General features: G+C 36.0%; 1 protein-coding gene and 1 long non-coding RNA gene across 2 annotated transcripts; both read left to right on the top strand.

Moving 5' to 3' along the window:
- Positions 1–171: 171 nt before the first annotated feature.
- LOC147551643 (uncharacterized) lies at positions 172–1,425 on the top strand. Its single transcript, XR_015238483.1, has 3 exons — positions 172–369; positions 508–524; positions 1,054–1,425. It is a non-coding gene; the product is annotated as an uncharacterized LOC147551643 (long non-coding RNA).
- Positions 1,426–4,744: 3,319 nt separating this feature from the next.
- LOC147551642 (agamous-like MADS-box protein TM6) lies at positions 4,745–9,672 on the top strand. Its single transcript, XM_086671465.1, has 7 exons — positions 4,745–7,117; positions 7,210–7,276; positions 7,384–7,445; positions 7,570–7,672; positions 8,954–8,995; positions 9,101–9,145; positions 9,266–9,672. The coding sequence occupies exons 1-7, from the start codon at positions 6,930–6,932 to the stop codon at positions 9,446–9,448; spliced, it is 690 nt and encodes a 229-aa protein (XP_086527591.1). The 5' UTR covers positions 4,745–6,929; the 3' UTR covers positions 9,449–9,672.
- Positions 9,673–10,892: the final 1,220 nt, after the last annotated feature.

Below are 10,892 nucleotides of genomic sequence, written 5' to 3'. Positions count from 1 at the left end.
GGTTCGCCCGTGACCGTCCGATTTAGTTACTGCCCGTCCGCCTGAACCTTGACCGGAACACTATCGACCATTAGATTTTATAGGGTTATGTTAAAGCCGTTGGATTTTCGTAAGGCTAAGTATATAAACCCAAAGAAAACCCTAAGTCATTTTATCTTATTTCTTCATCATCAGTTCTTCTCTCATAGCTTCTCGGCTACAAAGAAAAACCCTAACCCTAAATCCCTAAGCTTCCAAATCTTTTGAAGTTCGAATGTTCAAGTTCAACCCTCTTTAGTCTTTTAGTCTTCATTCTTCAACGAAGTGGTGAACTGGTGAAGTCGTTACTCGTTATTATCTTCTTCAACCTTCGATTCTGTTCGATTAAAGGTATGATTCATTCAACCCTCTTCAGTGGTTTCTTCTATGTTTACTTATAATAAAAATCTAGAAATAATTACTTATTATATTCGCTTGTTCTTCGTCTTACATGGGCTGCGATACAAATATTGTTCTTCGTTATGCAAGATCTGCTAGATCTAAAGGTATTAACTTTTATATTCCTGTTTTTAGTATACTGTTACATTTTTCTTTGTTATTTTTTTCTAGTTAGGTTAAGGACAAAAGCTTCCATTGATTAATCTTTATTATATTTTGTGTTCTGATTTTGGGTCTAGTTAGTTTACTCTTATAAACTTCCTTATTGATTTTGGGTTTAGTTAGGTTATGGACAGAAACTCCCTTTGAGTTGTAGCATTTATTGATTAATCTTTTCTTTTGTTAATTTTTAAGATCTAAATATATTCATTCTTCTTTTGTTGTTTCTAAGATCCAGAAATAATTTTAAGTAACTTTTTGTTTAAGATCTAGAAATATTTTGTGTTCCAACAAATTATTTTTTGTTCGAAATATAGTGTTTACTGATTCATTCATTTTCTCTGTTTTTTATTCATCTTCTTCATCTTACATGGACTGATAATTTTACATCATAAGATCTACAAGATGTATGTTTTGTGTGTATGTTGTTGTATTATGTTTGAATGATTTCAGTTTATATCTTATTTGTTATTTCAGGACACAACAACAACACATGAAGAAGAAGACTGCCAAAATCTGGAAAATGTGGGACATCGTTGAAGTATCTGATCCCGATGACGCTGGTAGAATTATAGAAGTCGCGCAATGTAAAATTTGTGGTGAAAGAAAGATATGCGAGTCTACGACTGGTACGCTTGATTTCTTCAGGCATACTCAAGTTTGTTCGAAAACGCACAATGTTGATTTTGAAACAGTCTAAGAATGCAACCAAAGTGACGGCGGAATGATGATATTATTGATTAAATTTTTGAATATGTAATTTTCTAAATTTTTGTTCATAAGGACTATGGATGTCAAGTAGTTACAGGTTGAATCTTCGTACTTTTGATTATGATGGTTTGTTACTTAGGTTAGGCTTCTTGAGTTTGATTGAAGTCGACCTTTGTGTCTGTTGAAATTTTGAAGCCTATGAGGGTCATTCATTGGCAACATAATGGTGTGTCAAAAAAATTTGCATCTTTGTATTTTTTATTTAATTCTTCATACCCGAAGCCCGACCGTCCGCTGTCCGGGATGTCCGGATCGATTATACGGACACGGGCGGACATTTTGAGATAAAAATTCCGGTTAGTCCGTCCGTTTAGTCCGCTTGTCCGAGCGGTCAATGTGAGGTTTTGTCCGTTCCGTCCGAACCCGGATCAAGTCTGTCCGCGGACTGTCCGTCCGGACCGATTCCCAACCCTAGGAGAGAGAGTGACTAAAACCAAATTGACCTAATGATGTGAGATGGAAGTTGGGTCAACAACCTTTGGTTGGAGCAGCTACCAAGTTGGTTTCCACCTTCTAGGTCAAGGGTTCGAGACCTGGTCATACCCTTTAAAGTATGTTAATCTTTCAAAAGAGAAAACACTTGGAAGTTTTTTTTTTCGTGGTCTAAAATTAATCCGTCTCTCAATTGCATCCAAAATAAGTTCTTCAATTAACATAGAGTCAAAGATTATAGTGGTGTGTAATTATTTTAAGATATGAACCTGAGTTGTATTCATTTGTGATTTATTTGTATAATTTGATATTTTTGTGTTATAGAACAGAAGTTTCAATAACTGACTTCACTAGAAGAATAAAACTATACAACGTCAGTATATTTGTATACAGTAAATTTACATTTAAGAGTGGATAGGGCCGGAAAATGGGGGCGAGGGCTCAGGAACACTAACATAGTTGGATTGGCCTGGTTGGGCACACAAACTGTAGGACTAGTTGAGGTCATCGGATACATCGAGCGGGCAAATACGGCTGCATCGAGCGGGCAAATACTAAACCTGGCTGGCTGTTGTCCGAAAGTGACCACAAGCCCGGAAGGAATCCACGGGCCACGGGCTAAGCCGGCACCAGGTTGTAGAAGAATAAAAAATTATTTGTCAATAACAAAAAGGAACTTCATTAACTTTTATAGCAAAGATTACAACAAAATAAGGTATAAAACTACATCTCATAAAGTTAATGTTCAGTGGACAAATTTCTCTCCCATACGGTTTAAGTGGGAGTCCAAAGAGGCGGGTAGTGTAGTCTTATTGAAAAAAGAGAAATGATAGAGTGACTTAGAAATTGGTACTTAGAGGGTGACATATTTCCTCATTTAAAAATAAAAGCGGTCCCCACCGTAGTCAAACTTTAAAAAAATCTTGTCTTTTAGTGATTCCACAGCAGCTGGGCATTAAAATGCCCAAAAAATTGGGCTCTCTAGCATCTCCCTTGAAAAAATTACAAATAAAAAAAAATTGGTTAAAATTCTCTCTAAATTTTGTTTGGGTTATTTCCCAAATGGCCCCCAACTTTGTGACCAGCTTCCCGTCTAGCCTCCTACTTTAGCAAAAATACCCATATAGTCCCTTTTTTCAGTTATCGTTAACTGTCTGTTACTCTCTCTCCTCCATCTCATCACCTCTCTCTGCCACATCATTGATCACGCCACGTCATCGTCTTCACCGGCGACCTTCAAACTTTTTTTTTCTCTCTCTTCTCTAAAAAGAAATTAATTCTCTCCCCTCTCTCTCTAGTTCACGAACAGACCTAGATCTAGTCTGTTCATCACGAACAGACCCAAATTTGGTATGTTCGTGATGAACATACCAAGGTCTATTCGTGAACTCCGACGAAGGGAGAACCCTTCGCCGGAGTGTTTAGAGAGAGGGGAGAATTAAAAAAAGAAATAGAAAGAGAAAAAAAAAAGTTTGAAGGTCGTTGACCAGAAATTTGGCCGGTCGATGACCCCTGCCGGTGGAGACGATGATGTGGCGTGATCAATGATGTGGCAGAGAGGTGATGAGATGGAGGACAGAGAGTAACGGAAAGTTAACGGTAACTGAAAAAGATGGTCATATGGATATTTTTGCTAATCTAGAAGGCCAAGCAGAAAGCTGGTCGCCCATTTGGAAAATAACCCAAAAAAAAGTACTAAATGGAGTAACCCAAAAAACACCAACTCGCACAAAAGTAGAGCCAGATTAAGTCAGACTAACTAGAGCAGCTTAAGTCTTCAAATAGTGAGCCTAATTGATGAAAGAAGCATCTTAAATATGTATTGTCAAATCAGCTTATGATCTTTTTCATCTATAGTTTCTTGTCACGAAAAGTAGCCGTTACTTGTACTAGGTAAACCTATAAACCTATCCATATATAGCTTATAATGATGATGATGATGGGAGGATCTTATTAGGTTGTCAATACCCTTCGGAGATATTAACGTTGTTGATAGTCCATTTACTTGTACTAATGCGTCCCATCATTTCATAATCGTGCTTAGATTTTCTACCATGATACTCATTCTTAACCTTTAGATTTTTCATATCCTAGTTCATTGGAATGACCACGAGACAATACTGTTTAGTTTAAGGATAGATAGATAGTGTTCTCAGATTTGATTAATGATGGTAATAATGACATCCGACTATCTATGACAAATTACAACCTTAATTTTTTCAAATTTCAGATCTAGTGCTATTTTATTGACCGTTGTATATCATGAAGCTAGCTCCATTATTAATAGGATTAATTGGAGTAATGTGTATGAATCCTTCCATAATCTCATAGAATTGCAGAGATATCAAACGTTATTAAATAGGGTTCAATTTTATTCCAATACTGGAATTTAGCTAAGTGTGTAAAGCTAACTTCTATTGAGTGGTCATATGATATCTTTCTGCGGCAAGTAGGAGGATTTGAATCTTTATCAATTTACATTGTAACTTATGCTATAAAATACACTGGTATTTTTTACTCTCGTCTATGTAAGTGTGTGTAGAGTTCTTGCAGTACCGATATAAAGATTTATCAAATTTAAAATAGATATGACTCGGGATTAGATAAAGATTTCACAAAAAACCCAATTCGTATCAGTTTGAACAAATGATCCACGCATTTAGAGGTGGGGAAATAACCCATAAACTCGAGGCCACTATTGACCGAGGCCACCCGTTACTTGTTTCTACAAATCATGCCAAATGAAAGAAGGCGAAGAAAAATGGAGTTTTCTTTCACTGATGTATTTCTTTTTATATAACAAATGCATCTTTTTTTTTTGATGAATAGGCTTTTGCCTAATTTATTAATTAATTTCAGAGGTTACAAGATTGAGTTTAACTAACTCAAAATCAGTTACATTACTAGAATCAGGGAAATTCCCTATCCACCTCTTATTTAATCTATTATCGAAAGCAAAATCTGCAAGATTATGAGCCACTTGATTGGCTTGTCTTGGACAATGTTGGAATCTGATATTCTGAATATCTGTTGCTTCTTCTTGTACATGTGATATCACATTTCTGATCTTCCACGGTACTTGGTCTAAATCTGATGTACAAGCTTGTATCACTGTGATTGAATCACTCTCAATAATCAAACTATCTGTACGAGTAGTAACCGCCAATCGAACCCCAAGGAGAATTGCTTCTGCCTCAACTTCAAGAGGTCCATTCGAATTAATAGTTCTTGTGTCCGCGGCCTGATATACTCCCATATAATTTCTTTGGACTGCAGCAATTGATCCCGATCCATTTTTATATGACCCATCTACATTTATTTTCATTGTCTCACCATTCGGAGGTTTCCAGGAGATTTGTAGATTAATGTCTGCACCGTCTCGGATAATTTCTTGTTTCTCAAAAGCGTCATACAGTGATTTCGCTTCAAGAATAATCTGATCAATACTCGGAGCCTTGTTTTCGAAAACCTTCTTATTCCTTGCTTTCCAGATAAACCACATAATATATATTCCTAGCTTCGTACCCTCAACATCAATGTGATTCTGTACCCAGTCTGCTAAAATTTTCTTGATCGAAGTGTCATTATCAAAACGCATACCAAGAGGGGATTTGAACCATACCTGTTTCGTAAATTGACACTTTCTAAATAGGTGTTCTGTGTCTTCTTCCTCTTCTTCACATAATGGGCATAGCTTTGAAACACCTTGAGTAAATCGCAGTGCCTTAACCTTCGTGGGGAGTGCATTTTGAAGCAATCGCCAAATAAAGTAGTGAACCCTTGGCAGTAGATGCAATTTCTTCCAAAATCTGCTCCACTTGACAGATTCAAGATCCTCATTAATAGCCGATTCTGACGGACGAGTGTTTTCCAAAGACCGGTATAGTGATTTCGATGTAAATTTCCCTTTCTCTGAATGGATCCATATAATTTCATCCTGCATGTGAGGTCTTCCTAATTGGATTTTAAGTATCTCTCTTGCCGAAATATCATCAAATAAGGATCGGATTAAGTTCTCTCTCCATTGATGTTCATCATCTATCAATTCACACACCATTATAACAAATGCATCTAGTCAATAAAGATCCTAGTCAATTTTTTATGAATTTTTAACAAACTTTTTTCAATCTTAAGATCTCTTAAGAGATGTCGATTTAAAATTTATTTTTTTATTAATTTTCTAAAGTTCGATCCCTCAACTCCCCTTACCCCATTAGGCTGACAACTTAAAAGAGAATGGGTGGACTTCGGTCAATAAGAATTTTGAAAATGCGCACTACCTGAACCAGAGTGTCCTAATAGTCAAAGAGTTTAATATTTTCTTTTCTAAATTGTCAACATGCCTCGAACCCTTAACCTCTATGATAGAAGACTAAACCTCTTATCACCCCAACCAAAGATTGTTGCTTTGTTGGCAACAAAGAGTTAAGTTGCCAGATGTGCTCGACCAGTTGACTAAAGTACTCGTGGGCACTCGTACTCGCACTAATCCATCCCATTATCCCACTCAGTTGATTCTTTTTAGGACCTAAGATCATATATCATTGATATTTGACACATACATTTAGTACTACATGAAATGAAACACATATATTCTTTCACACTCATTTCACAAACGTAGTGCCATAAAGAAGTGTGTTTCCAACTTAAACTATAACAAGTATGGCTTACCTACCCTACTTTCGTGTGGTGGTGATTGGTGAAGCATCTAAAATCTAATCCATCACTTTAATTGATGTGAGCTACTATATCATATACCTCCTGATAGATCTAGTAGCATCTAAAAATTTGTTGGATATTTTGATGTCTTGAGTAATCATTATGAATCTAACTAAGTTACCAGCCGTTGGATGCACGAACACAATCCCTAGCACTCTACACATTAATTCAACTGATGCGAATCTCGAGGAACATAAGACTAGTAAACCTCGAGATGGTTTAAAAATCATACCCAATGAGGAAACAGTCCAACAAACTTTTTTGGCGCGCTGCATAAATGGGAATTTCCCTCGTCTTGTCATCTTCACCTATTTTCTTCTTCTACCTCCTCTTCTCTCTAACCCTAACCCTAGAATAAGATACCCATTTTGGTTTGTTCATCTTGTATTCAAATCTGAGATATAGAGTAAGAGAGAGAGAGAGAGAGAGAAATGGGTCGTGGAAAGATTGAGATAAAAAGAATCGAGAATTCAACAAACAGGCAAGTAACATACTCAAAACGAAGAGCTGGAATCTTTAAGAAAGCTCGTGAACTAACTGTTCTTTGTGATGCTGAAGTTTCTCTCATCATCTTCTCTAGTACTGGAAAAGTCACTGAATATATCAGTCCTTCAATTAGGTCATCAACCTCTTTCTTACTCTTACTCTCTAATTAGGTCATTTCATGATGATCTTGTGCTAAATGTGATTTTTTCTTTCTTGGGTTTTTAGCCAGAAGAAGTTATTCGATCGGTATCAACAAGTTCAACAAATAGATCTATGGGAATCTCATTACGAGGTTTATCCATCTATCTCATCTCTTCCTGTCAAATATTATATTTGTTTCTCTGTTTGAATCACGACAAACGATTTCTGCTTAGTTTGTATTTGTTTACGAATTTGCAGCAACTTCAAGAAAACTTGAAAAAGCAGAAAGAAATTAACAATAAACTTCGTAGAGAGATCAGGTGATGAAAATATTATCAATAACTTGTTAAGTTTATTTGATAGTATATAGAAATATTTTTTTGTTTTGGTTGTTGTGATCTTAAAAGTGCATATAAAGTATATATCTAGGGCATGATTAAACAGGTTGAGGACTGGAGAATCAGATCTGAATGAACTTAGCCTCGATGAACTGCGTAGTCTTGAGCAAAATCTTGAGAACTCTACGAAAATCGTTCGTGAACGTAAGGTAAGAGCTTGTGAATCTAATGAGCTTTTTATTATTTAGATGTCATAGTTAATGTGATTAAGTCCTTAATCTAAAATATTGGAATGATGGAAATCTTGTTGGCACAGATGATCTATGTAACATTGAAGCTAGTTGATGAACTTCTAATCAACATAGCTAAATGGAAACCTTTTAAAACCCTAATAATACTTCTTCCTAAATGATATATGGAAGATCCATATGTGGAAACTTTATAGCAACTGGATTACTGTTTGGATATCTCCAAATTTTGTAGGAATATGAAAATCTAATGGGGGTCGTCTCTCGAGAAGCATAGAGAACTAACTTGTCACGTTTGTACACATAGTAACTTTTGTTTATTACATCTAGAGTAGTTCATACACTAATGAAATACGAGACTGTTATGTGCACAAACGATTTTGACTTAATTTATGACATGCTGACTCGTCTTATTTAAAAGATAAGGGAATCTAATGTTTGACTACTATCTAGACCGTTTTTTTACCTAAGTGACAGTCTTAAATTAAGTTAAGACCTTTTGTACACTTAGTGGTTCCCAATGAAGTTCCCAATGAAATATGTATGTTTACTTTCTTTCTTTCTTTTTGAGAAAGTAGAACTATATTACGTAAGAACGGTGGCATCCCAATCAAAAACTACGTCTGAGAATCAGGTGGTTTTGTGCCAAGATTCAATGATGCTCCAATACTGGAGGAGGCCTTTAACGGAGATTATCAAGTTTTCTTTGGTTGTTTCTTTTTCTTCGAAGTTTCTCTAATTGGTTTCATTCCAAAGGCTCCATAAGATTGACAAAAGGAGTTGCAAACTTAAGAAAAATTTTCCTATCATTTATGATTGGTCGAGGGATGTAGTTGATGTTATTCTTGACTTGAGTTTCTTTACTCTAAGAGTTGTTGATTTTACCAGTAAGAGATATAAAAAATGTTCAGAATACACACAAGAGATCAAAAGATGCTCTTCTGTTTCTTCTCGGCCTTTCCACGTAATACATCTATTAGGAAGGGAGAAACCTCTTCTCAAAGATTCACATATGGGGAGGATGTCTAGTTAGGGCTAGGGTTTTAGGAGATATTCAAATACCTATACCAATCCAAGATCAAACACTTTCCATTCAAATATTATATATGGCTTCATGGAGGAGGCAATGCCAGCTTTTGTAGAGCCAACAACCTCTTTTTTTCTTAAAACATTGCTTGGCACATAAATTTAAGTCTGCAACTTAAACTGACATGATCTATATTTTCATTATTTGAGTAACAGTATCACGTCCTCGGCACTCAGAGTGACACTTACAAGAAAAAAGTAAGTCTTACCATCATTTTCTTCATTACTTAACAACCTAACCTTTATAACACATATATTCTTCATTATTCTAAAACTTAATTTTTCTCCTTCTGGTTTTCTCAGAATAGAAGCTTGGAGGAAGCATATAGAAGACTAGTACATGCTTTTGTAAGTTTATAAGATCTAGACTCTCGACAATGTGTTTCAATTAGAATTTAGGTGTTTTTTGATCAAACATATGGTTACTAAAAAGAACTTGTTGAATATATATATGTGGTTTAACTTTAGGGTGGTGGAAGAGAGGATGAGGATTCTCACTACGTATTAGCTAACAATGAACGTGACGTTTATGGATCATCAGTGACATTAGCAAATGGTGAAGGCTCACACATTTCTTTCCATCTTCAACCTAGCCAACCCAATCTTCACAATGGAGGAGAAGGTTACTCATACAATCTCCAAATTGAATGAGCTGAAAAATATGAAGTATTATCCAAAACTTTCAAACTTCTTTGTCTCTATTTGATATCCTAAATTTGATGAAACAATAGACTAGATGCATCAAAATGGGTACTTGTTATCTGTATCAGATAATTGTTTTTGTGTTTTAATATGAATTGTGATATGTATGGTATTCATCTGGCTTCGGCTGGACCTAGCTAACATCTTTACTTAGCTATATATGAAGTTTGGCATGTGTGTTGCTCTCTCTATATATGGAGCATAGTCTTGTTATTATTATACTACTACATGGGTAATTGCAAGTATATATTAATCTTTTGTTGTGATTAGTTTATTAGAGATATATCTGCAGATAACTTAATTTCATCTACAAATGCAAACAATTGATTGATCATTTTGTTTGCCCCCCTCTAAAATAGGCCAAAGTCATGTGTTTTGAGTCATGGGGCATGGTTTACTTAAATAACTTTTGCATATAATTTATAAGTGTAAACAAGTAGACTTGGATGCCCTTTCAAGGATTTTTTTATGGTCTAAGGGTCCAAACAAAAATGATAAAAGTACCTATATGATATAATTCTCTGGATCACCTCTTTCCCACGTGGACGGTGATCATGACAAGGAGTATTTTGGTCTTTTTCATTAGCAAAAATACGAAAATAACTCTTGTCTTGTTAGGGTGGAGTCGTCGAGCGAATCGCCAGCAAGAAAGCACTTGTATCATTGTTGGGGTCCAAACGACGTTGCTATAGCATTTCAATGAGTTCATGATCTTACTTGAAAAATCATGTAAATTCTTAAATAACCCCCTAATTCATGTGGTTAGTTGGGGTTTAGACTCCCAAATCTCATCACAAAATAGGACCTCTTGGGAATCTGGCAAAAATTACAACTTAGGGTCCCGTTTGGTTCGTGTTCATTGAAGATACCCCTGAACGATCTAATTGAGGTCTTTAAAGACCTGCGATCCTCGTATGAACGTTATATTGTAACGCCTTTGTGATTGGTTTTGAGCTATTTAAACCTCATTACCTATCAATAATGGGGACGACTTGACAAGGAAAAGGATCGGACATTAATCAATCGACTCCAGACCGACATTCTTCTCTTTCAAAACACACAACAACTCGAATTCTCTTTCAAGGGAGTGCATAGTCGTCTTCTGTACTTGAATACTGGATGAACCTCATCCTTACCTTCGACAGGGAGCCGTTGAAAACATATGATCACCATTAACGACTATCTCTTAGAGACTCTAGTCTCATCTACGCTTACAGTAATCGAACCAACTCGTAGAGCCGAGTCCAGCCCCTCTATGCCTCAGGCTAGACTTTGACGAGGGTGATTTCTTTCCAAACTCTAGTTATTTTGCTTACACCTTAAATATTGTCACCAACTAGACCGCCAGAGTCAGTCTAGCTGGCACCACCCCGGTGTTCTCTCTTCCATTTCT

Source organism: Eschscholzia californica, unplaced genomic scaffold (genome assembly GCF_041429995.1).
Source record: "Eschscholzia californica isolate CP2 unplaced genomic scaffold, dmEscCali1.0.p SCAF_3, whole genome shotgun sequence".
In the NCBI taxonomy this organism is placed as follows: domain Eukaryota; kingdom Viridiplantae; phylum Streptophyta; class Magnoliopsida; order Ranunculales; family Papaveraceae; genus Eschscholzia; species Eschscholzia californica.
This window is presented reverse-complemented; position numbering and strand designations above follow the sequence as displayed.

Excerpts from the sequence above, each read along its gene's own strand:
- LOC147551642 (XM_086671465.1), top strand. The coding sequence starts at position 6,930 with ATGGGTCGTGGAAAGATTGAGATAAAAAGAATCGAGAATTCAACAAAC. Across the intron at positions 7,446-7,569 it reads AAACTTCGTAGAGAGATCAG|GTTGAGGACTGGAGAATCAG; the intron begins GTGATGAAAATA and ends ATGATTAAACAG. Across the intron at positions 8,996-9,100 it reads GTGACACTTACAAGAAAAAA|AATAGAAGCTTGGAGGAAGC; the intron begins GTAAGTCTTACC and ends TGGTTTTCTCAG.